This window comes from Falco biarmicus, chromosome Z (assembly GCF_023638135.1).
Source record: "Falco biarmicus isolate bFalBia1 chromosome Z, bFalBia1.pri, whole genome shotgun sequence".
NCBI lineage: Eukaryota > Metazoa > Chordata > Aves > Falconiformes > Falconidae > Falco > Falco biarmicus.
The window spans coordinates 66,177,488-66,204,847 of record NC_079311.1 but is presented as its reverse complement, the minus strand read 5'-3'; the positions used below and the strand labels follow the sequence as shown (position 1 = coordinate 66,204,847).

Genomic DNA, 27,360 nt, shown 5'->3' with positions numbered 1-27,360 from the left:
CTCAAAGCACTGTTGCCTCTGGTACATCTAGGGGACATAGTGTTTTAAAAATATTTATCCCCTCAGCATCTTTAGTGGCTGTTGGAAAAAGCTACTAAATGACAAAGGCAGTCATGGAGGCATAGCTTTATGGCTATCATATGTCCATGTCTCTTTTACCCTGTCTTTGCTCAAACAAAAAACTGCATGAAGTACTGGCCAAGTCTCTCTGAGAATTTAGTTTCACTTGGAGTCTTCTATAATAAGTGTGCGTGATTTACTGTGTAAATGACTATGCTTATGACTAAAATTACTTGGCAGCTTTCGCCTGCTAGTATGTTGTTGCGAGGACCAATTTCTCTAGATGAGCTGTTTACGTGCTTTGAAAAAGAGGTCATCAGTAGAATAAGGATTTATTCCTTACTACTAGCAGAGAAATGGAAACATTTTTCTTCCAGTGCCTTTTTGTGAGGCATGGGACATTTATAGATATGCAAAAAGTGTGGTGCATGTACATTACTCATATTCTGGCATCCACTTGCGGAATTATGCATAGACTGTGTGCCGGGAAGAGGTCTGGCAATTATCCTGTACTTACCTACAGATTTTGCCTGAGACAAATTCCTACTAAGCTCAGTGGGAGTTCTGCAATTGATTTCCTTGGAAATTTGATTGGCATGCATAATTTTACATTGTCAGTGGCATGTTCATACTTGAAGGACTTACTGTTTAACAGTCAGTTATTTCAGGTAAAGGCGTTATTTCAGGCGAAGGAAAACTAGCAGTTTTTCTGATGATCTGGTTGTACTGGTGAGTTTGTATATCAGTACTGCTGTACCATGTACAAGTCACAAAAGGGGCTTTGGCTTATGAACTGACATAAATGAAAGTGTAGAAATAGGTTACAGTTATACAAAAAACTAAGTAGCACTAGGGAACATCCCTGAGCATCGGAAGTTGGTTGTCTGTACCACAAAATTTTTCAGATCATCCTTGACATTGTTTTGGCTTGGGTCAAATAACACTTTGCCCACCACTTCCTGGACATAGTTCAGGAGCTAGCATGGGCCACAGACCATTCCCAGTAAGTGGTCTTCATATGACCATCCTGTTTTAGAGCATAAAGGGAGTTTAGCAGTAGGGACACAGGCTGTCCTGTGATAGTTGGCTAGTGCCAGAGCCAAGACTCAAGCACGTTTAGTTTACTATTGCAGACTTCGTCACAAATGTTTAGTGTACTTTTTGGAAAAAGCTTCTGATGGTATCGGAGCAAGTTTATTTCCTACTCAAAACTATTTGCAAACTCTTTTCCTCCTTGTTTTGCAACTTGACAGCTCACTCTGTAGAGCCCTGCTGCTATGCAGAGGGTCCAGCCTCCATGAGCAACAGCTGTACCTCTGCTGGAATGACAATATTTACACAAGAAACAGATTTCTTAAGGGTATGCTCAAAATATGCAGATGAAATCTGTTTTTCATTTGCTTGCCTGACAGGCAAAATTGTCTTTAAAGTTTAGTAACATGAAAAAAAGAAATCACTACTTTTTAGCTGTCTCTAGAAAACTGCATAGAACAAGGAAAAATGAGGTACAATTTCGCAGTGAAACAAGTCTGCCTGAAACCAACCAGACTGCAAACAATGCTAGCAAATGCACCTTTTCTGGCCTAATGCAACAACAAACATGTCTGCCATGGAGAAACACCAAGTTTTCAGAAGCCTTTGGAAGTCTCTCTGAGTTCTTCCACCACAGGCAGCCCACAGTAAAAAAAAAAAATGGTGCTAGGCAGAGAGAAGGAGCACAGTGATCTCTCAGGAGAAACCCTGGCCCTGAGCCACTGCTGCCTTCCCTGGCTCCTTTCTTTGCCTTGGGTGGGTGGCCACTCTGTCCTTGAGATGCCCTGCAGCAACAGAGAGATTTCTTTCCTAGAGATCCTGAAACTTAAGCATGCTCTCACCTTCCAAGTAATTACAGAGAGGCTGCTGTGCTTGCTTAGCCAAACATAAATGGATAATTGCCTATGCTTTTCTTTTACAACGTGTTTAAGATATTAAGATACAGGTATTTCACTCTGCTTGCAGGAAATGGGGGAATGAAATAATTGCATTGTTGCTATGGAGCAAATATGCAGGCTTGTAATTTTTTAAAGCTTTGCACTCCAAATCAACCTACAAAAAAGCCATAAGCACAGATCCATGTGGCAAAATATTATTTTTAATGGTTTCTTTTTAGTTGCCTTCTTTTTATCCCTAGAGGTCTGCATTTCTTCACTTTAGAAGAAATCTTTGTTTGATTAATTTTTTATTCTTTAAATGAAAGCTGGTATTTTACATAACCATATGACTTTGGGAGCCAGAGTTTTAAGAAAGATACAAAGAAACTTCTGGTAAAAATCATTACAACTGGTAAGGCAATGCAGGAGGACTCCAAATCTTCCCAGGCTATTCCCAAGGTACTAATACTACTATGATATGATAGTATGTAAGTATGATAGTGTATACTGTACAGTACATACTATATTTTACTAGGATTTTAACGATACCATTATTTAGAAGTATTAGAATGACTTTATACTTTGTTCCAGTATCAGGTAACAGTTTTTTGTTACAAAGATGTGTTTCCTTTTCTTTACAGCAATTACTGCTGGCTGCAATGAAAGAAGAGAAATACCTCCTGAGGCACTTTTAATATAGTCCTGTCTGCACCAGCTCTTAAAAATACTGCATGTGTAAAAAATGTGACACGAGATATTCTCACTTCAAACCAGAATGATCTGTGGTTTTGACACCAATGTAACACATTTGCGCTGAAGGCATGAACTCAAGTGGCAGGAGGTTTGAGCTTTACAGTCGATCAGAGCTTGGTGCAGGCAAGGTCTGTTGAGTTACATAGCTGGGACTCCACAGCCACCATTTGTGTGATGGGAGATCAAGTGCCAAAGTTGCACTCAGAAACAGTAAGCATGGAACAATCATTCCATATGAAACATGCCTGAGAATTTGGTTTCAAATGGTGGGCAATGGTTTGTAAGTGGTCCTGCTCTGTTTCAGCGCAGTGTGCACAAACTCTTTCCTGCAAAGTTTCCTTCTGAAACTTTCTGTGCAGTGCCTGGTCTTCCCCTTGCTGCATTTTTTATAAATGAAATTAAACACAGGGCCCTATTCAGCTGAAAACAACCCCTGCAGCTGGTACTGTCTGAGCTCTGTGAGTCTCTTGTTCTCTGAGGATATTAATACAATTCTTAAAGGAAAAAATATCCCCTCTCCAGCAGCCACAGAGAAGGCTGTTAGACATAATGATGATCCCACCCAGAAGAGCTGTTGTTCTGCTCTCTGTCATAGCAAAGAAAGTCATGTTTGCCCACAGTATCTATTTCTCTTTCCTGAGCCTAACAGGGTGGCAGAAAATGAGTAAGATAAATACTAACAGATCTGTTGCATGCTCTTGTATTTCAGATACACTTTCTGGACCTAGAATATGGAGAAGTATGTGGATGGAAGAAGCAATTTATAAGGTTTCATAGTAGAAAACTCTCAAGGAAAAAAAAAAAAGGGGAGGGTCATTCTGCACATTTCCTCTGATTTTTGGGAGCACCTTAAAGGAACAAAGAAGAGGGATTTGTGATTTAGTGCCACCAGAGCCCAGCTGAGTTTTGTGCATTTTTAATTTCCCCCTTTCTCAAGAGTTGTTCTGCATGTTTGTGAGAAAAAGGGGCCGTGGGAGTTAATGGTGAAATTAAATAATAAAATTTACAAAATACAGAATCAGGGAAAGATTAAGGTATGAGGGGGAGCTCTGGGGGTCACGATATGAAGGGGATTCCCTTTTGTCTTTCTGTTCGAGAGACAGCTTGTTCCCCAAGCTATGATGCAGACTTCTGCCTGGCCTGCAGGAGCTTGCCTGAGTTTCAGAAATTTCCCACTGAAAGCAGCCTGCACTGGGGTAAGCCTAGTAAAAAGGCACAACAGTTTTAAAGTAGATACCTTTAGGCCCCCTAAGGCAAAACAGCAAAGGATGTAGCCCAATTTCTAACTGATTAGGATTAAAGAGGAATAAAACTGTTGTTGAAATATTAGCAGTTGCAGAGGCCAAAATACACCTTTACTTCAGGAAAACTAAAATTGAGCCTATTGTATGTGAACCATCTGTGGGAGGCTGTGGTTGGAAGAAAAGAGATTATTTGTCCTAGGTGTCCTTACTCATTTACAAATACAGTATGTGGCAGTTCAGAGCTTTTAAATTTCTTTGCTGACAGATTTTTTAAGATGAGTGAACTTAGACCAAAAGGTGAAGATGCAAATACTTAGTCATTGTAGGAAAATGTTACTGGATTTTCATACAAGTTCTATTTCTGCCTATCTGTTGTGCAGGTGTTTTGAACATTGATACTGGAACTTGCTATGGCAAGTGAGCAAGTTATAATTTCATCTGGGATGTTTTCTGCAGTAAATTTTAGGCGTAACTTAGTAAATCATACTAAATTTTAGACCACTTACTACCAATTGCATAATACAGTGTTTAATGCCACTTTAAATCTGGGTGTTTTCCTTCTCTAATGATGGCCTGAGTAATTTTTAGCAATGTGATTTTTTTTTTTTCTGCATAGGAGATAGGAACATACAGCTGAGCAGGAAATGTGTTTGGCTCCTTCTCTTCACTAATCGCCAGAGAAGTAAGGCCTCAATGCTTCATCTAATTATTCCACAACTATAGCTGTTTAAATATGTTTTTACTTGTGTTTATATTATTTTATTCCCAAAGGCCTTTGGCAAGACTATTTAAGCTGCTGATTTTTGCAACCCTGATTCAGTGAAAAAATTTAAGTATGAGTTCAACATGAAGCATATACATAGTCCCAGTGAGATAAGTGGTAAGTTTGTTTAGGGCGACAGCACTGAGTTTATATTAAGTACGCCTTGCTCTACAAAGATACTAGATCGTTGATCCATGTCCACTGGCAAAATGCTGGGGCTGTTGGCAGGCATTCCTAACATCTGTTTTCCTCATTTCACAGCCAAAACAATTGCCTGTTGAAACCATGGCTGTGGCTCACCTGTACTGCCCAGTGCAGAGCTGTTTTGAAGTCTTTGTCCACCAGAGTCAGGTCTGCTCCCTTGTGCAGCAGAGTCTGTGTGTGCTGGGGCCTGTTGTGGAAAGCAGCCCAGTGGAGTGAAGTCATTCCCTGAAAGCCACAAACCCAGAGAGCAAATAATTGTCACTCACAGGAGCATCCTTCAAGTCTCTGTAGATAACCTAGACAGTTCTAAAACCATTTGGGACTGACAGGTTCTTCCCTATCTTGATTTGGAATAATTAGTAACAGCTTCTGAATTAGTGGATAAGGGGGAACCAAACAACTTTTTGAGTTACTACAGAAAATGGATACAAATACAAACACTTCTTTTGTACGTGACTATAGCGTATTATAAATAATGCGTGGTTAGGGTCACTGTGGCTTGGGGATGGTTCCTCTCTGCTCAGTTTGGATCCTGTGAGAAAAGCCTGGTTTAGACAGGTTCTTTGACATGACACAGTGTGATGTTTATTTTAGGTCTTGTCTTTGATCCAAAATAAATACTATAAGCTAGTATTCTAGCTGGCACTAATCAGCAAGCTAAGTTACTGGCTCAGTGATCTCAATAAAAAAGTCACAATATAAACATCTCATATTGACCGTTTAGGGAGAAAACAAAGCAAATGGTAAGCTATTGACCTGTATTTTCATTTCCATCTTAGCTGTGTTCAGTCAGTCTTGGTAGATCAGAGAATTAATGGCCTCTATTTGCACTTTCTTCAGCATTGTTATACACACCTGTATTTTACTCTACATCCATAATATTAAAGATTTTCTGTATAAAGTTACTCATTCAATGTGTTTCTTAAAAATTGGTAGTGTTGTTCAGGTGTGGTAACAGTTTACTTTGGCAGGCGTTACTACCTCTTATCAGGGAAAATGCATTTCAAGAGTCTTTCCTGGTTTCCAAAATGATAAAAAGCAAAAATTGTGGAGTGGAAAAGAAATTAAAACTTGACAAAAACACCATAAATCCAATTAGCAACAACTCAGATACATGAGCTATAAAACATTGATGCAAACAGCTTATCAATGTATTAATACTGGATGTTGTTAGCAGTGATCTTCCATCTAGAAGTCTGAATGCCCTAACATGAATTTCTGTCACTCATCATGTATCTTATAAGGCTTTTCACATCCCCAGGTGGCTTAAGCACAGGTGATGGCAAAACAGAGCAGCTGAACAAGCAGTTTTGGTTTTAGTTAGGATTTGCAAAGCTTAATCATGGGAGTTTTGGCTTTCTAAAACCAAAAACGAGGGTAAAATCCTGCCTTAACTGAAATTAATGGGAGCTCTGCCATTGACAGCGGTGGACCAAGGTTTTGGCACAAAGGACTTGATACTGTTAATGAACACTCAGTATCTGTGAGTGCTGTGAAGTGATGCTTCAGTGAAGTGATTTCCACCTGGCAAATGGGTCCTCATCTCTAGTCCTGAAAAGCAGGAAAAATCACTGAAAGAAGAGCTACAGTGTACCAGGCTAGCTTTCCATCATCTACTCTCAGTCTGTTGATATGGACAAAAAAATCCTTGAAGAACAATTTTCTCTCTTTCTACTCTGGTAACCAGCAAAGTCAGCTGTAATATAAGAGTGTGGAAACGGTAGGTAGAGATCAAAGATATCTCTAGCACAGGGATGCAGCTCAGAGAGATCAGTAGCAGATGCTTAGTGAGAAAACAAGAAACAAAGCTTGATGATATACAGTCACCTAACATTTGGTAATCAGATCAAAGACTTCCTATGACATCCAGAGCTCCACTGGATAATGATGCACTTTCTGAAAAAGTAATTGTTTAAATTTCTGTAGGTGTCCCCATCATTTTAGATGTAAAAGCCAGTTAATAATAATTCTCTTTTCATCTTCTCCATGCAATTTATTATGTGATGGACTTGTATTACATCATCTCTCTGACATAGTTGCCTAGCTGAAAGTCCTACTGTAATAAGTTTGTTCTAGTTGTTAGTCTGCCCATGAAAGGAAGCTACTCTCTAACTATTGCCATCTTGGTAGTCCTTTTCTGTTCCTTTTCTTGTATATCCTTTTTCAGATTACTCTTACAGCCAGCATTCAAGATGCGGGTGCACCAAGGATTCAGAGTATAAGGCTGCTGTTTTGTTCTTTATTTCTTTTCTAGTAATTCATACATTCCACATGTCCTGTTTGAGCACCTAACTGAGCAAAGAGCATTTAGCTGGTTGTAATGGCAGCTCACACGTGCAGGCCTGCTGCAGTGGGCAATGACTGTGTAGCTTGCACCCATCTGATTTGTGCATGGTGATACTGTCTTTGAGTGGCATCTGTAGATAGAGTACTGGTTGTGAGAGGAAGCATGAGGGTGATACCGGAACTGTCAAAGCTGAAGATCCAGCAGAAGATAATATTAAAGGTGAAACTGTCAAACAATTGCACATGTATGAAAAATAAGGAGCAATAGGGGATGTAAAAGGAGAAAAAACAAGAAATGATTGTGAGAAATATAGTGTGACACTTTTCTTGCCTGGCTTCGAGGCTTTTTCAGGGAATGTTTCTTCACGTTGTTATCTTACAGGCTTCATAAGTAAACCCACAGAAAGCCACTGTTGTGGAAACTATGAAACCTCCAGATGTATTTCTTACTGTTTACGTGTGCATGCATTCATTGGGGTGTTTTTCTCAAGTGTAAGATGGGAAAACTGAAGTGTTTTAGTTATGCCAAGAGAACAGCTCTATTAGCTGCAATCATTTCTGAGGATCCACATTTTCCAGAGAACATGAATATTCAGGCATTAGTACTTACACTTGAACAAATATCTTCTCAGTGCCAAATGACAGAGATGGACTAAAAGTTCCAAATTGCATGTAGCAATGCATTACAGCAAAACATTACAGCTTGAAATTTTGATCCGTGGTTCCATGCAATTCATCAGCAACATAATTATACACCAAGACAAAGCATACATCTGTTTTAGGCTGTTGTGAGCAGGGTCTGCAAACCATCCAGTGGATAAGGAAGGTTCATGGGAAGAAGGAAAATTAACAACCCTGTGGCGATTCTGGCACCATGGAGAAGAGATGCATCCTTGAGCAATTGTTAGAGTGAAAAGAAACATATGAAGAGACATGCAGAGTCTCTCTTGTGTCTTGGCTTCTCTATTTGGAGAAAAAAAACATTTGGGAAGTTAATACTCTCCTCTGTACACTATGTGTATATATATATATATATGCAGGGCACAATTCTTTAACAATCAGAGGACAGCATAAATTTGTGTAGCTTCATGGCTGTTCTGTGTAACACTCGTTTTCTGAATTTTTTCTTGAGAACAGTACTTTAATGATGGGATGGTTGGTAAAGGTGAAGATTTAGTCCGATGTCTAACTTTAGAAGAATCAAAAGCAATTAATGTCTTGGCAAGTGAGTTAAGAGACTGACTCAAAGTACTCCCTAGTTGGCAGCATATGGAGAAGGTTTATTAGCCTAAAGGTGCATCATGTATAGTATGAAAAATGAGATAATGCTTTTCAGATTTCAGCAAAAGTGTTACAGAAATTTTTGACTAGTGCATGGTCTCATCATAAAATTGATGAATTACAGTGGACTCTTTCTGAACAGCAAGACATATGCTTTCAGAGCCTGGGACTGTAAAATGCACAAGCTCACTCACCTCATTGTCCTGATGATTAATTTCACCAAGATTTGACTGCTGCAGAAGCACATTCAGAAGCCTGCAGAAGCAATGACATAATCAGTGTCGTGTACTCCTGACTAAACCTGAAAATCTGACATTTTTTGAGAAACATAACATGCAATTTCAAGACAATTCAGTATTAGTGATGGGCACAGGTCAGAATCTTAGGTCTGAGCTTTGTCGTACTAGAAAAGCAAACAGGACTTTATAGCTTACTGTAACAACAAAAGTTTAGTTCTGTGAATTAAAAGCATACCCACTAGGAAGAATTTTTGTGCTGATTGCCAGGCTAGAATCAGAGTGTGTAATACTATACATGTGTGCAGTTTTTGGTAGCTTAGCAATTCATTGTAATCCTATTTGATAAAGTTTTAAACAAACAGAAATGATAATGACCATTTTCTGAAAGGATTTTCCACTCTCCTTAGCTCTTGGACTAATGTGATGATGTGTACGTGTTTGTGTGTGTGTGTATGCATGCATGCATACTATATATCTACACACACACAAACCAATAGTATTCTAGAAGGCCTTGTATATAAAATACCAATAGCATTTTACAAGTGTCTGCTGCTATAGGGCCATTGTCATGGTATAAAGTACAGCAATGCTTTGGTTCATGTTTTTATAGAATATCAGACTACAAACACTCCCCTCTGGTGGAGGGAACAGTTACAATAAAATAGTTACATGAAATATTATTATTCAAGTGCAATAATATTTTTAACACTGCATGAATTTTGCTTTTCTTTTCTTTTTGGTATCCTATGAAGATGTTCCAAAATCACTATGGGTTTGGTGAAGATGGTTGTGTTTTATAGTAGGAAGCTAAGTGTTTGGATCATGTACACAGGTGGACCATGGAAATGAAAAGGACCATCCTGTCACAGGCTATAACAAAGCCAAATAACATAGATCCTAACATGGGTGTACAGTTCTTATGATTCTAGCAAAAGGAAAGATATATCCTCAGTGTACCCCTGGATAAGATCATAATGCAAATCTGTGGCTCATCTGAAGGTGTGAATTTGCTAGAAACATTCAAAACATGATTATTTAAAAGACGTGCTGTTTTGCAAGGAAATTAAAAGATGATGAAGTGTCAAGGAGGGGACTCTGATAAATATACATATAATGCACAGGTAAGTGTACACAACCATGTATTTATTCCCATGCATAGGAGACTGAATGAAAATCTTTTGCTGCTTTTCATCAGGACAATCTTCAACAACTTCCAGTATGTTTTCTGGATTGAACTGTGCTCAGGTGCGGGGATCAGGTCAAGCTGAGGATGTTGCACGACAAACTCATTCCTCCACCTGCTGCCCCCCGCCCCCAGTAATAAACAACTACATAATGTAAATTATTCAGAAGAAAGACATTTCCAGTGGTCGTTGTGCTGCCTCTAGCACACGGGGTTGTAGCAGCGGGCTGCCAGCTTTCAAACTTGGCTGAAAAAGCTTTTCATAGCTGGCCACTGCATATACCCTCTTGGCAATGACCGGGGTGAAAGAGCCTCCACCTCAGTGTTCAGGCATGTCTTCTGAGCATAGAGCAAACCCAGTGAGAAGAGAGGGAAAGGAACTGAGCAACTGGTAAGCTCCTGTGCAGAGCAAAGTTCTGCCCATATCCATGGAGAATGTGAAAAACGTTCAGGCAACCCTGTGTAATGCTGGTGAAGTAGATTACTGTTTCCTTTCAAGTAGAGCACATGCAGTGTCGAACAAACATCGTCTTCCTTCTGTGGAGGTTTTGTTTAATGATAGTGACCCGTACTTTTGCAGAAACCTCAAGCTATTCTCTCCAAGTGATGCATGAAAAGCAATGATAATAAGGAAAATGAATAAAGCTGTTAAAAAAGGCTGGAGCGCAAAATCAGTGGAAACACACAAGAGGTCTGGTCTGGTCTGATACGCCAACAGCAGCAAAACCGTAGACTGAGTGATTAAGTTACATGAACATTTTGTATATCTCTAATATCTTCTTATCCCTCCAAGCACTGTTTACTTAGAGGTTTTTAAGTGAATTTATTCAGATGTACAAATCGAAATTTGTTGAACCTTCTTATTATCACAGACTGGAATGATACAAAGGGGATCTTTCTTAAGACTTCTTGTGAAGACACTCTGTAGTTGTTACTCCACCTTCAGTAAAAGTAGTTAAAAATGAGCCAGTACACCAAAACTCAGCTTCCCCTTTAAGCAGAGGCTCTCAAAGAAGTTGCCATGTGAAAAACTTCCCTCACATTTGCTGTGCTACTCAGAGGACAAGTCCAGAGAAGGAGCTTCTTGTATTTCTTGTGGGGAGGTGGAAGAAAGGTGATTAATTAGGGGAGACGGAGGTTTTCAACCTCTATTATAAGTTTTTTTCCCCCCTTCTGCTATTGTGATCTTAAAGCAGGCTCCTCACCTTGCTTGGCCATATATCTCTGTTACACAAGTGTTGTACAATGCTTTTCCTCCTCTCTACCTTTTTTTATGATAACCAGTAAACAAAGGAGGAGGTCACAAATGTAACTCACAGCTAACCTTCCTGACTGGGGCTCCCCTTTGGGCTCGGTACCTTGTGTTGGTGACTGTCTGTTGAGAATTGACCAACAAATACTGTTGGAGCCTGGGACATACCTCACATCAGGCTCTGCAGTAGCAGCGTGTAGTGGCAGCCTCCCATTTTTGTCAGGTATGTTCTGCTTAGCACCGTTTCTGAGCAGGCTGACACAGCCTTCCAGCCAGCCCTAAAAAAGAAATCAGAACATGTCAAAGACGAAGGTGAAATGCATCAGGCCAGATCTTTCCTGGTGGTCTGGCACCTGTGTACGCCTTTAACTGTTTCCGCAGTATGAGGAACTGGTTTTTTGTTTCCCCAATAGAGGTCTCTCAGCACTGACAGCAGTTCCCCTTTGGAGTCCAAGTTTCAGACTAGCACAGTCATTTATTTCTCTGATAAAGCGTTTTCTTTACATTGCATTTTGTTTTTTCTGCTGCTGTGGCAGGTACTGACAGAGTAAACAGCAGACAGTAAACAGCCAATCCCTGTATCACTAGCAAATGGTACACGTACTCCTGCATGTGGATTTAATTATACTAGGTTAAACTGAGAGCATGAGCACTTAATCTCATTTCCTTTATGAAATTTTAGCAGGGATGGCAAATCAATAGTAAAAAGCCTTAGAGTGTGGTTTTGCAAACATTGTTGCAGAAGTTTGAATTAAAAACGTCAGACTGAAAATGGCACCAAAAGAGATGGGATTAATCAGTTCTTGGACTAAAACCTTCTATTGATCACCTCAACAAAGAAGCAAGTAAACAATCTGGTTCTGACTGCATAAATCTTTCAGTGTATACTTAAGTCCCAGAGAAATTGAGCATGGGTTTAAGTGTTTTGTTCAAACCTCCATAGGCAATCAATAAAGACCATTCTCTCCTGTTATGAGCTATGTTGGATCGCCTTTACCAGCATTTATAGGGAAAAGGTGTGCAATGATGGAATCAGAACATCTCTGGTGCAGCTCCTGGTGGAAGTGCAAGACCGCTGAATTCTGCATGCAATTCTCTGCTGAATTCAGGACAGACATCACAGCCAAATGCTCTCTAGACCCCTGATTATATCCTTCATAGAAATAGAAATGGAAACTTCGAAGCCTGGGTGGTTTAAATCTTTTCCAGTCATTTCTTTTTTTCCAAAAAATATTTTCTCCCCTCTGGGAAAAGAGGAAGGAAAAAAAGGAGCATGACACCAATTATGGGATTTTTTGAAAATAGCTGGCAGAGGAAATGTTTATTCTGAAGTAAGCAGGGCATGTTCCTTGCACTGAATGAGGCTGCCTGTTTTGCTGTTTTCTACACTTATTTTCTGGCTGAATGTTGCAAAGGTGAGTAGGAGCTTTGTTTTTGTCCTGAATTTGCAGGAAGAGACTATATGCAAGGGATATAGTTTAATTAGGCTGCCACGGTATCTGTTTAAATGAACTGGTGGTCATCCAGCCGTAACTCATACTATGCAGCATGGGTGAACATTTCTTCCTCCTTTCTGTCCAACTAATAATGGAAGCCCATTGTCAATGCCTCTGCCAGCTAACTTGGTCCCCAGCCTTTCTCTGAATCCTGAATTACCTCCAGCAAGGAGTAGAAGACTAAGGAGAAGAGGGTAATCCTTGTGTACTTCAGACAGAGAGCACTGCATCTCCCTTCCCAAACTTCTTAATGGGATATCTGCCCCTGCTGTCACTGGCATGTGGTTTGATTGGGGGATTGGATTGCTCACAGTCTGAAAGTCTGCACTGGCACCTGCAGCACTAAGTTCTTAACCTGGCCATCCAAGGTCCAGAACTGTAGTGAAAAAAAGGCAATGCTCTGGCTTATGTGGTGTGCAGGAAAACATGCCTGCTGACCACCAGAATTTGAGATAGGAATGCCCTCTCTGGAGCATAAATATCTGATCCTGTCAGTGGGAGTGAAGAAGTTCATCTGCACATTAAGAACAAAAGGGGACTTTTGAGCTCCCAGAAACAAGTGGCTTTCTTGAAATCACACAGAGGACGCTGGACCTAGTAAGATCCCCATACCATGCAATGATTTCACAAGTCAAAAGAGAAGGGACACTCTGAGAAGAGTCCTGATCCTTTTCTAATAATCATTGCTCCATTTGCATTACGGTAAAGTTTACCATTTCACTATTGTCTAGAACCAAATGTTTTGTACTTTTTTTCTTTCTGTAGTGTAAGCAGAAATCTTATTTGGTCTGCACATTTACTCCCTTCACTCCATGTATCTTTATATCCTTTGCCCTCATGTCTTGGTACCAGATAAGTTGCCAGAGATAAACTGGTACGTCCACAAGCATCTTGAGTATTAATATTGGCTCCCATCTTCAACAGAAGCTTCACTGTGTCAACCTGGCGTCCTGACACAGCATGCATCAAAGGTGTGCAACCTGGGGAAGAAAGTCAAACATTCTTTTACAATTTTTATTTTGTCAAAGCCATAAGAGAGAGATATTTTCTTATTTGCTAATGTTAGCACTGGCAAATTAACAAATCCTTTCTCTGACAACTGTCCAACAGTTGTATTCAGCTTTTTATAGGCAGGAAGTAACTGCTATGCCAGTTACTGACCACTGAATTTAAAAAGAGCATGACTTCATTAGCAAAAAAACCTTGCCTCATTAACTGTACTTCTGGAAGGAAAAGTGTTTTTCTGTTGACAAGCTCCCAGTATGAACTGTTGGCTTTGTACACCATTTTGGAGGCTGATATTCTTCAGTGTCTAGTAGCCTGGTGGTGCTTGGCTAATTTTCTCAAATCAACTTCATTCTGTCTCTGTATATTCAAAAGATTTATGAAATCAAGCTGTGTCCTGTGCAAAGGTGCATGTGTGTGACTTGATGCTTTATGTAGATTACTTATTTTAAAGACTGGATTTGCTCTAGAATATTCTCTGTTGTCATAACCACTTTAAAAAAATATTCTGCAAACAATTTATGTGCTGGAAAAAACCAGATATCTATATCCAAACCTAATACTAAACATAATGAAGGGTTATATCTTTTAATTGCTTGCTCTTCCTTCCATTCTGTTAGCTGCTGAATAACAGCAAGAGGTTCTCCTGCAGAATCTGACAAAGCAATTTAAAATGACTAAACTGGGAATAAACATGAATATTAGAAATAATAAGGCTACTAGAAACTTCAGACAACTGAAGAATATTTATTCTTACTGGATTCAATGAGACTGCTGAGCAAACACATACTACCCAACCTGAGATTGTGCAGGCTCTGCTATATGTGCAGGACATAAGCTGTTTGTTTTGTCTCACAAGACTGGTCTTTAGTTCCATTTGTATGTACAATCTAGTAAACAAGTTCATTCTGGAGCTGAAAGAGTCTGTCTCCACTCACTGCCCTTCATACCTAGTCCCTCTCCCAGTAAAATCTGGACGGAGAGCATTTTAGCTTGATTAAGCATTTTCCCTACTGACCAACAGACGTTTTAAAGGTAACAGTTAGGATGTTTGCTTTCAAATGTAGGGAAAACTGGTAACTTTATGAAAACAGCTAAAGATAAGAATAGACAGCGTTCATATGGACCTTTTAAGAGAATCATAGAAGCATTTAGGTTGGAAAAGACCTTTAAGACCATAAAGTCCCACTGTTAACCCAGGACTGCCAAATCCAACAGCAAATCTTGTTCCTAAGCACCACATCTATACATTTTTTAAATACCTCCAGAGATGTGATTCCACCAGTTCCCTGGGCAGCCTGTTCCAATGCTTGACCACACTTTCGGTGAAGGAATTTTTCCTAATACCCAATCTAAACCTCCCCAGCACAACCTGAGGCTGTTTCCTCTTGCCCTATCTCTTGTTATCTGGGAGGAGAGACCTGCCCCCACCTGCCTACAATCTCCTTTCAGGTAGCTGTGGGGAGTGATGAGGTCTCCTCTGAGCCACCTCTTCTCCAGGCCAAACAACCCCAGTTCCCTCAGCCACTCCTCATGAGATTTGTGCTCCAGACCCTTCACCAGCCCCACTGCCCGTCTCTGGACACGCTCCAGCACCTCAGTGTCCCTCTTGCAGTGAGGGGCCCAACACTGAACACAGGGTTCGAGGGGCGGCCTCGCCAGTGCCCAGTGCAGGGGGACTTGGCCTAGTCCTGCTGGCCACACCGTTTCTGATACAAGCCAGGTGTCTTTGGCTTTCTTGGCCACCTGGCCACACACTGCTGGCTCAAGTTCAGCTGGCCACCAACCAGCACCCCCAGGCCCTTTATTGCCAGGTTGTGGTAAACTGCAACAAAAATACTTTTGAATAAACAGTCTTCCTTCAGAGAAGCTTCCAGAGATCTGTGGCTCTACTTCACTTGGGAAATAGATGTATATAAAAGCCAGCCAATGGACAGCACTTCGTAAAACCATTAAATAGTAACCTGAACACAAAATCAAAAAGCCCAGAGTCTCACAGATGAAACAGATTATTTAGATCATTGCACATTGTATAACCAACACTTTGGCAAATAATTGCATGACAAAATCATTCAAACTGTGTCTGTACACATGCTTCTTAAGTGCAAAAGACTGGAAACCCTACTCTAGAAATGTGCAGAATGTATAGAATTTGGCTTTGATAAAAAATAGGGGGTTTCTTTCCCTGAAACGACAACAATTTCTTAGCATCTCCCTAAAGAAGAGAAAATAGATTCATGATAAAGTACTGTGATTATAGCAAAACAACTTATTTGTACCCATAGAAAAAAACCTTACAGTTACAGGGGGAAAGAAGTATCCAAACTGAGCATTTCCAGTGGATGTTCCAAAGAATAACTCACATTTCCCATATTCTGCTACTAAATATAAATTGCCGAATGTAAATATCAGGATAAAAAATGGAAAATCTAATTGCAAGCTGAATCAACTAATCCCCGGAGAACAGGCTTGGCCTTCATTTACCCTCACTGTCGCAGCACTCCAGGATGGAAGGATCTTCTCGAATCACTGCAGTTAGTGTGTTCACATCACCATTAGCTGCTGCTTGGTAAACCACAGTCAAGTCAACCTCTTCTGCTGCATCACCTACAGGTATGTCCATGAGTAAGCAGAGAGCAAGTACAAATGATTAACAGTGAAAATAATGACACTTATTTCACTGAGGTTTTATGACTATATAACTCAAGGTGGAATAAAATGTATCTAAACAGCACTGTTTTTTGTGTTAGTCATCTGAAACATTTTTCATCGTAACTTCTTCCAAAAACTGTCAAACATAGACACTGAGAGGATGTAAGGAAACTTCTGGAAAGTTTCACCTCTTATAAGAAATCATACTAACATTAATATAACATGACTTGAGAAACAACGAAGTAATAACTGAAATGGTTCATGATATTGCTGGCCACACTTTTAAGAGATAGGATGAAACCAGGACACAGGTGTTTTCAGTTTCAGTGTTATCCTTGCACCAGTCAGAAGACAGGTTTTTCACCTCCTTTCCCTGCAGTATCCAGGGGAATTCTCTTCTCAGGAGAGTGAACTTGTGGCAGCAATAACTTGTGTTAATGATTCCTGCAAAAAGGAAAGATGGACTATTGCTTGGAACCCAGGAGAGGTTTATTTTGTTTGGCAATTACAGTATGAGGTATTATTTAAAGAGATGCCTTGCAGGACCTGTTCCTGAACACTCCTCAGTTTTTTCTTTCTAGAGAAATCAATTTCATTATTCTGTCTTTTGTTTTTTTGTCTGTAACTTCCTTCCAGACTGGTCATCCCATGTTCCATATGCCTACACCTTCTTTGCCTTCAAGTGGACTATTAATTTGTTAACTCCAGGAGTCAAAGCAGTTGATCTTTTGGTGCAGGGTCAAATCTGATGTAATGGTCAAATGATGCAGATAAGTTTTGTTGGTCAGCCACAGTCTCATGTTTAATTTTTAAGAGTTTCTGATCTCTATTAACTCAAAAATAAGTATAGCTGCAGTGAGCTGCGCTGTTCATTGTGGCTGAGGGTTAGAGCTACAGAGTGCAGCATTTGTCCAGCTGCTGCACTACCTTGTTAGCAGAAGAATGTAAAACTGATGCCTAAATCACACTAGCGAGTTGATCAAAGGAAAGACGGATGAAGTGATGGTCACTGTCATGTCTTCTGGAGATAGCATAACTATGTAAGCTGTGCACAAAAAAGGGAGATGGTTTAAAGAGAATTTGAAAAGTTAGTAAAAAAAGAAAAGTAAAAAAAAGGTCTTTTTCATAACCAATGTATTATTATTAACACACTGAAACAAATCATATTTTAAACATTGTCATATATATTTTTGAGTGATACAAGATCTTTTACGATAATTTTAAAGTATTAGCCATGCTATGCACATTGTGACCAGATGTTGTCACAGATGAACCTGCATGAGCTCCACAGGGTTTACAGCCAGCGTAATTCCCCACATGTGATCTTCTCTCCCCAGGATGCAACTGTCACTCTCAGCTTCAAAACTTGGCTGCCATGGAAACGCAATCAGCTCTCACCCTGGGGAAGATTAGTCTGTCAAAGCTGGAGCTCCGGTTGTGCAATTGGGAAGACTAGAAAACTGATGTTAAATCTGCCTTCACCAGTGCACAGATTCCCTCTCCATCACTACTCAACTGAAAATAATTTATTTTCTTTCTTCCAGCTGGTCTTTTAAATTACACATTTGATAAAATTTGTGAATTAAAAATGTTAACTTGATTTTTATTTTATTGGGGAGTCTGTTGCTGAGGGAGCTGTTCATTTGCCTGAGAAGCTTTGACCTGTGTGCTTGGGAGATCAGGAGAGACCAAGAGGCATTGCTTCTGCAGAGTCATCATCAGTGACTAGCACATGAAAAAAGAAGTGACTTGACCACAGGGCTCATTAATCAGATTTCCTTATCGTGCCAGATCTGCAGGCTGCTCTCACAATCAGTAAAGTCAGCAAGGGCATGTTAATAACAAGCTCAGGTCTGAGCTAGTCCCTTACGCAAAGAGGGGTGTAATATGGGCTGGGTGGAAAGCAAGGAGACAAGCCGGTGGTTCCTTGCTTGTGTTGCTCCTCTTGGCCACTCCCTGCAGGCACACAGGAGGTGCCAGCCATGAGCACCAACATAGCTCCTCTCACAACTGCATGCGGTGGTTACTATATGGGAATGGTACAGAGAAGATGCTGCTGGCACTGGGAAAGAAACTATTAGATGTACTGAGACAGACAGTGGACCAAGGGGGCTCTCACCTCCTTTTATGCATTACACATGTAAATTGTGTACTTTTTGCTGTTTACCTTACATGGAGGGCAGTATGGTGGGAAGGCAAGGACATGGATGCATGCCTGCACATGGGTCCCTGTCTCCCTCTGCCCTTTTTCATCTAACTAAAACCAAAACACGTTTTCTCCTGCACCTTTGCTTGTTCCAGGCTGAATCTGCTTTGCCCAGAGCAATTATCCTCCTGTATGAGAGGAAGCAAACCTCTGAATGAGTCAATGGGTGAATGAACAAAGAGGTTTTCCCCATGCCTGCTTTTGCAGAACACAAGCTCCACTCCTGTTAAGGGATGGCAGCACGAAGCCACATCAAGATTCACACTTCCCCACCCATGAGTCCTACTAGCTGTCAGTGCAAGGAGAGGCAGTTGGACTACACTGTCACCCTGCTGGCAAAGGAGACTGGGCCAGGAGGAACTGACACACACCCGTATTGTGCATCTGACATAAAGGAGACTGACATTAATTCCGTATCTGTAGGGTGACATGATTTCAAGTGGGGTGTCTTTGACATGACCTGTGTAGCTTTGGGTGGGGTGTGAGGAAGAAGACAGTTGTGTGGTCTCCTGATGCTTCACATGACAGGGAGCAGGAAATGCCAGGAGGGCTTTGGATTGTCACAGCACTATCAAAACTAGCCGGCTGCAACAAGGTGTTAACTTCAGTAAGTAGTTCCTGCGCCTTGCCCTGGCACAGGCGCCAATCCCCCACAAGGTTTCAAAAGTTCATCTACCGTCCGTGATGTTTCTTCATCCTCTTCAGGCCAGCCCACCCTGCTCTTTGCCTCTGCTGCATCTGGAGTCTTCCTTCTCTGGGCTCCTCTTCCGGCCAGCCTCTCCTCATCTGGGGCCTCTCCTTGTCTCTCCTCCCTCTGCTTCTTCCAAGTCTCTCTTCATCCAGAACTCCTCTTCCATCCCCCTTAGAGCTATTTAACTACTTAGCAGGAACCAGCCACAGCTGCACATTATCCACATCAGCCGACCCACCGCCCCTGAAGCCAGCCCACTGCTGTATGTTATCAATGTTAATTAACCCAGCTTCATTCCTCTGTAATTCCTCTACATTGGATGTCATTTGTGCTGGATGGACTTTGCTCCAGGTGACATCTCCCACTTCATGTTCCTCCAGCTTACCTACTTCATGTTCCTCCAGCTTACCCTGTCAAGGAATGAGGGGTCATGGGCACAAAGCTTGTAGGCCATTACTTTTTGCAGACGCCTTCCTGGGCAGAAGAGGAATGGTTTTCAGGGTGGGTGTTTTGCAGAGAGTGACAGTGACATACTGAACATTTGTGTCCCCCTCTGTAAGCCTACCCTGCTGGGGAGCTTGACTGTGGCTGAGGCATCAGCACCATGTGGGATATAGGGATTATGAACAGCCAAATGCCTGACCCTCCATTTTACATTTCATTTTGGAAAATTGCTGTGCTACTGGTAAGTCAGCTTCAGGAAGGCAGAAGGTCCAGCTAGGAGCCTGTGTATGGAGCACAGACAGGGAGAAACTACAGGCTTCCACGACAGTGGTGTAGAAAGGTCTGGAAGGATCTCAGTGAGCAAAGAAAAAATGGCATAAAGGGTTGTGACATCTTAATTTGTGCCTAAAATACTCAGAATCAGAGTTAAAAGCCACTGTATCTGAAATGAGCTACAGTGTTTTAAAAGCATGTCATTTCTTCAAGACAAAGTAATTGTCTTTGGTTGGAAAAGGGAGTATATAATGAAACGTGCAGAATGATTATAGGATTCAGAGCGATGAAATAATACTGCTTGTGACATTAATTCTCCTCCAACTCTCCTATGAAGAATGCATGTTTTACGTGATTTTCTGTGTCAGCTGATGTGCTGCTTTATAAAGTGCCTGTTGAGATACACGTAAGTGCATGCTTTCTCCTGCACTGGATTTTTAAGGCCTAAATAGATTTGCTGCAGCTTAGTGTGTGTGATCTTGACAATGACTGATTCAGACCTTGCTAAAACACTAGGTCTTGAAAACTAAAGGCTGGATAACAGGATAATTTATGCTCATTGTAAAGAAGAAATATTTATGTATATAATTAACTCCCGTCTTTGCTATAGACCCTCTTGTCTCCACCAGTAGCCAAAGGCCTTATGTAATTTCCCACGGCTTGTTGGCAGGACACGTTACTGGGCAGTTTATTTGATTTCAGCTTGCCAAGGGTCAGTGGGCGGTGGATGAGTGCAGTTCTTGGAAATTGTAACTCACTCTCTAATATTATGGATTTATTGATTGCTTAACAAAGCGGTAATCCTTGTGTGTGTCTGGCTGTGAATGTACCAGTCCAGGCCTTTGTTTAGCTTCTCTGTTTAAATGGCAAAACATTTGAAGCCAGGTACTGCACACAATGTCACCAAGCAATATTAAGAAAGGAGAGGTTTCTGATGTTGGTTGGCTTCAAGTCCCATATTGCTGCTGCTGTTAATATTGATAAGTATTATAAAATATTAATAAGAAGTACTATAGGAAGTGTCACAAAGAGACAGTATTTCAAGCCTGAAATGCTGTTTTTTTTGATCTGTAGCTGGGATAGTTTTCTGATGTGTAGGGTGGAGAACAGGTTTCTGGGGAGGGTTGGACTGTTTTATTGGACCAACAGATATTGATCTGGTGTGCTTGAAAGCTAGTCTGTATTCCTCCGCTGTTATAAATTGCTCCAATGGAAGATATTCCCTTTCTCCCTGCTACAAAAATTATGCCTGCTTAAATCATTAATATGCCAAGACATTAACAAGCTATTTAGATGAAATCCACTGTACACAGTAAATTTTGAACAGAGCTTTTTGCATGATAACCAATGAGTTTACTGTCCCATTACTGTGTGTTGTCTGCTCCTACTCCCCATCCACCTACCAGGCAGCTACCAGGGAAGGCAAACAGTAAGCCACAAATCATCTAATGAGCCAGCATCCCTGCAGTGGTGGTGGAGGGGCAAACTTATCTGGAGGGGGCCGTCTTGCTGGGGAGATGCTCTGAGTGTGACATGGGGCCAGAGATGCTGCTGCATGGGAATAAGGGTGGGCCAGTGTGTAAAGTGACCTGGCAGGATAAGTTTCTGCAGGTCAGGAGCTAGGGGAGGTGCAGGCACATGTTGCCTCCCAACTCTTTTACTTCTACACAGGTAAGGTGGTTTAGGTCAGTGGTCTTCTGCATTGCTATCTGCCCCCTTATCCATCTTGTAGACTTGACTTCTCCTTCCCCAGACCTGGTCATATTCCAGCCTCGCTCCTGGCACTACTCCCCTTGGCTCCCTGGCAGCCATCCCCATGGCACTGAGTGTGCAGTGTTTCCCCACTCCATCCCCAGTCTGAGCACTGCTGGGATGGCGTGTGGCACAGAGCGTAGTTGTAGTGCCTGCAGAAGGAGAGCTCAAGACGGCTGTTTGGAGTTGCAGAAGCTCAGTCAGCCCCACACTTCTGTCCTGTTGTGGAAAACACTCCTTACATCATTCACACATCACCTAGGGGCACCTGTCTCTATTCCTGCAGTACAGATCCCCCTTCACCTGTTGCACTTCCTTGCTGGTAGTATTTTTTTGTCTCTTGTGAATCAGTTTTGCTTGATGGCATCCCACTCCTCCCCTCTACTCAGGGTGGGGTCCCAGGTGGGCTGTTGGTGACCAGTACTCTCAAGACTTGCTTCAGGCTTTGGGTGCTACTGTGGCCGTGAGTCCACTGCTTTACATGGAGTGCATTTACTTTGGGTTCACCAAAGAAGCACAGGCAAGCACAAAACTACAACCTGTGAGACCCGACCACCCAAAAGTCACTGCAGCCTCTGTCTTCCTCCTGTCCTCCATCTTCTTTCAACAGTCAGCACTTTCACTGTGGGGCCAGCACAGCCATGTCAGCTTGGACACTATGCAGGTGTGCCCTGGAAACTGTGGCCACTGCACACAAATTATTTGGCAATCTGACTTAAAGAGAAATTTATTGCAATGCAGATGATCAAACAATGACAGTGTCCTGCTTTGGGAACATGAAAGGATTGCCACTACATTCCTGATCGTGGATTAAGTTGTAAGACATAGAAGCTTGTATTGACAGATAAAGACATGAAATTCAATTTCACTTAAAAACAGACATCAAAGAGACATTTGTATTTCCATAGCAACCTTACCATGTAGGAAATCTTCATTTTGGGGCTTTTAAAGATATTTAAATTCACCATTATGACAACACTTAGCTATACAGCTAAGATATGCTGAAGCAAAGTCAATCACTTGTCAGCATCTAGTCCTTTTAATGTGTACAGATTAGCAGACAGGAAAATAATCTTTTCTTAAATTTTTACTCCATTTTAAGCTTCTCTGTTTGCTAATATTGCAATTTTTTATATATATCCCTGAGGACCAATATATAAACAATAAATATACTTGTACATCTGTCACTGCTAAGAACAGTCAGATCCTGTTGCTATTCTGCTGAAAAAATTTATTTTTAAAAAACTCTGTAGCACTAGGCTGAAATATCCATGTCTAAAACTGATGGAAGGAATTCCTTCATGTGTACAAAAACGTCTATGTGACCTGTTTGGTCGTCCCCCCCCCCCCCAAAAAAAAAAACAAAAAACAAAACCGTCTTATTTATTCTGTCAAGTAATTGTAGTACATCTGTGTGGGAGACATGGGAGGACCAGAAGATTTTCAAGTGACTTACCTTTATGCTGATCAAACACGGATGAGGAACTGAAATCCATCGTGGTCTATCTCATATTTTACAACCAGACCAGACAAATGCCATCTCCAGGGTTTTCAGGGAGGAAGCCCATATGTAACAGTAAACGATGCAACAACAGCAGTCGCCAATCTTCTTGTCAGAGATTTAAACTCACCGCACAGCTGCAGGCGAGGACATTATCGCTAGCCTGATGGGAACGGTGTATTCCCTTTTGTTATGGACCCTCTTAAAATGACATCCCTGGGAGCTTAACCGAGCCTCTGGAAAATGTCTCGTCCCCAGCGAGCGAAGCCGCCGCCGCAGCGCACCCGCCTCAGCCGCCCGGCGCCGCCCGCGGGCCGGCAGCGCATGTGCGAGCTGCGGGCGCAGGCTGCGGGGGAACCGGCTCCTGCTCTCGGCCCCGCACGGAGAACACACATCAGCAAGCCCTTTGTGCCTTGGTTTAGTGCTGCCCAGTCACAGTTAGCTGCAGCACGGTGTTGAACGAAGGCGCAGTCACGGAGGGCAGGCTGCCGTGGCTGGAGCGCATCGCGACCGCCCCAGCAGCGCAGCGCGGCAGGTGCAGCAGCTCGCGGTGGACGCTCCGAACCCCGCGTCTGCACAGCCGGCGGCGGACCCAGGTCTTCATGCTAAGTTTTTGCCCGGGCCTCTGCCTCCCTAAGTTGGGGAAACAGGCTCCGTACTGAAAGGGGAGGGGACCCCCGTGAGCTTTGCTTTTAGATAGGTTGTGTCTATGGAGGGAATAATAAATGGACTGACTTGGAATTTTACCTGGATCACGAGCAGTGCCTAGGGGCTGGTGGGCTGGAGGGATATGACAAGTTTACTTAGCTCTGGTGTGCTGGAAGAGACACATCACTACTGCTGAATAAGGTGAGCTAAGAATTAAAAATCAGGAAAACAAGACACTTTTTTTCTGAAAAGTGCAGACAGGACCTACGCTAAAGCTATGCCTAAAGTTGGTCAGCCTAAACATCCCCTAGACCAGGGGTCCTCAAACTACGGCCTGTGGGCCAGATACAGCCCCCCAGGGTCCTCAATCCGCCCCCGGTATTTACAGACACCCCCCCGCTCCCCCCCTGCCGGGGGCTGGGGGGGGAACCAAGCAGCCGCAGATGGCTGCCTGCCACTTCATCTGCGCGCCGGCCCCCTGGTTAAAAAGTTTGAGGACCCCTGCCCCAGACTTTATTCACTGTATTTATGCTATTCTGGAGTTTTGACTGGTTCCCGTGACTACAACGGACGCTACAGATATAATGTACATGTGGACATTGTAGGGCTTTGTCTGGAGCTGATTCACATCCCAAGCATCTGCTTCTGAACCAAAAACCAACTATGTGTTTGAGAAAACATAGCATGGTCCAGGAAGCCGTACAGCCTCAACAGTTTGAAAAGAAAGACCCCAGCTGAATTTGTCTAAAATGTATGGCTCAAGGGTCCTTATTCGAGGAGAGGCATGTAGTGGGACTCTGGAGCCAGAGATCAGCTGTTTCTTTGCTGCTGACTGCTTTGTGCGTTAGCTTCTCAGGCTTTTTTTTTTTTTGCATTGAGGAGGGATCCACCGTGTGGCAAGTGCTGTCGGTGCAGTCTGGGAGTAGAGTATTAGTTATGCAGGTGGTCAGCTCCTAACTGGCATCTCCTTGCCACGAGGATAGCTCAGGGGGTGGCACCGGCAGGTGACAGTCCAGTCTGTCCAGTCTAGCACTGAGTCCAGTGCTGGAAGAGCTGCCATGGCTGCTGACTTCATGGAGGGGGCACTGGAACTGGAGATGTGCCTGTGGTCAGGCGTTTTGAACTGCAAATTATCATGCGTGGTGATCTTCAGAAGACCCCAAAAGTGGCCTTTGCTTCCTGCATGTGACAAGAAGCCCTCTGTCCTCTATGTACATAGGATTTCTGACCTCGGGCACTGCTGCAGTGCAGGTTATGCAGTTAGGTGGCCGCTCCACCATCCTCCGCCTAATCTGATCAATTAAACACTCAGTTTCACCTGCCCATCTAGCATTACTGGGTGTCTATCCTTTGATTCTACTCCTGAGATGGAGGCAATGGGCTTTGGAGATCAGTGACCCAGTCTCACTCTTGCAGTGCATTAGCCTGGGAATGAGGTGCGTTGCAAATATGCAGCCAGGGAATTTGGGGAAACTGATTCCTTGTGGGTCCCATGTGGGGCACAATATTCCCTATGACACTGTACAGTTGCCAGGGGCTCAGCTTGCCTTCAGCTATGGGGAAGCGAGGCACCTCCTCTGAGATAGGTATCCACAGCCCACAGGGACAGAGTGTGTTTTGAGAGCTGGCAACTCCTGTCCTCTACATCTGTCAGAAGAGAAACAAAGCCAATGCTTCAGAACACCTTTCCCCATGTAGACACAAGCACCAGGTGATCACATTTCTGTGTCTCAGCTATGACAGACATATCATAGCTTAGAGGCTGCCAGAAGAGCTGAGACTGAGGAGCTGGGCTCAAGTCACTGACTTTTCTGTAAGTCTTTTTAGAAGACTTGAAGGAAATTCCTCAGGGCCTCCTGTGCTCAGTGGCTATGACAGCAACTCTGGCTAAAGACGGCAAAGCCACCAAAGAGGTAGAGCCTGGTCTAGGCAGCAGATAAAGATGATAGTTTTAATATTGTTAATTTACATTATTTTTTAATTTAAGCAAAGTGTTTTTGATGTTTTATGCTTTCACTTGGTAGTTAGCGTTTCTTGGGATGTTCTGTACCCCTGGTACAGAAAAGTGATGAAAAGAGCTTTTTTTTTGCCTGTTTGCCCACATTTGTCTGTGTATCAGTGTTTGGCTGAATGTAGGGTAGTTGACTTTCCCTCTCCTTCTAACTGTTGCTCATTAGGTGAATGCAAAAGTTGTGGTGAGACCACAGAGAATGGTCAGAACATATTCAAATGCTATGTAATTGTTATTTACTGGGGTGCAGAGCAGGGCTGAAGACTAGCAGCATTGCAGAAACCGAGATCAGTGCTTACATCTGCTGACAACACCTGCTCTATGCCACATTGCCATCACGAGCATAGACCCAGCTTACACACCTGCTCTCTTACACACCTGCTCTTCTGCTTCCCTGCAGAGAACATTGTTAAGTGAGCAAGGGATCGACATCGTTTTTCACCTTAGTGCTTTGGAGGAAGGATCATCTTCTGCCTTTGCAAAGCACCTGGAACAGCAGTGCCCCCATCAGTAACGAGCACTGCCAGCAGCCAGCACTGCAGAGACAGCAGCACCAGGGGTGAATGAAGTGTTGTTGCCCTGCTTTCTGCACGGGTGTATAGCAAGCCTGAATGTTTACACCCTCAATGTAGCTTGGTAAGCATGTAATCTAGCGAATGGAAGTCAAAATGAAAACAAAATGAACAAAGGGATACCATCAACCTTCACTTCCTGTTCGTAATGAAATCCAGCAATAATAATTTGATTATAAAGTATTTAAAATATCATGCTCTATATAAAGTAACTCCTCATTGGATTTGGAGCTACATCCTCAATGTTGGGAGTATTGCCACCAAGCTCAGATGCATGTGGAGAAGTCAGACCCCTAGAAGGCAGAAGGATTCAGCTGTGCTCTCTGGTGGGGACTGATCTAGAGTCCACCCAAATGAGCAAAAATCTCTGTTAAAATGTCAGCAGATAAACAGTGACTAGAGAAAGGATAAAGTTACAGCTACATTTTAGAGGTTCCGACGTTAAATGTAAGACAGAATGAGGATCTGTTTTGCTCTGCTCCCTGCTTTATAAGGCCAAATATATCCTCTGCTAAGTCAGTATGACTTTCTGCCCTGACTTCAATGGGATCAGGGCATCTCCAATGGTACAATTTATTGGGATATCGCTAGCATCCTGTGAGACAAATTTAATAACAAGAGAATGACACCTGAGAGTCCACTCTATAATTAGAGCAGGGCTATTAAATGGTAACTGGGTTTATGGGTGTTTTTTTCCCAAATGATGATCTGTTTGTAATTAACTGAACCAAATTTACATTTTTTCTCAGACTGATTGTTGTGCCCGCTTCAGGAGGAGTGGGGAGCCTCCCACTGAGTTTGTCACCCTTACTCTGCTGTAGCTTTCTCTTGTAACACTCCAAAAAATTCCTCATGATATTTTCAGGTATAAAACTGCATTCAGTACTTCTGGCATAGTGTGAGGATGGTTTGAAGAGCCTGATGGAGTGGGCAG

General features: G+C 42.4%; 1 protein-coding gene across 1 annotated transcript in view; it reads right to left on the bottom strand.

Moving 5' to 3' along the window:
- ANKRD55 (ankyrin repeat domain 55) overlaps positions 1-23,519 on the bottom strand; it is a 50,791-nt gene extending 27,272 nt beyond the window's left edge. Inside the window, exons 1-6 of the mRNA XM_056325468.1 lie at positions 23,151-23,519; positions 16,161-16,283; positions 13,521-13,651; positions 11,344-11,453; positions 8,696-8,756; positions 5,031-5,159 (exon numbers count right to left, since the gene is read on the bottom strand). Of these exons, the coding sequence (XP_056181443.1) occupies positions 5,031-5,159; positions 8,696-8,756; positions 11,344-11,453; positions 13,521-13,651; positions 16,161-16,283; positions 23,151-23,190 (594 nt within the window). The 5' untranslated portion in view covers positions 23,191-23,519. The remainder of the gene's footprint in view (positions 1-5,030; positions 5,160-8,695; positions 8,757-11,343; positions 11,454-13,520; positions 13,652-16,160; positions 16,284-23,150) is intronic.
- Between the last annotated feature and the right edge of the window lie 3,841 nt (positions 23,520-27,360).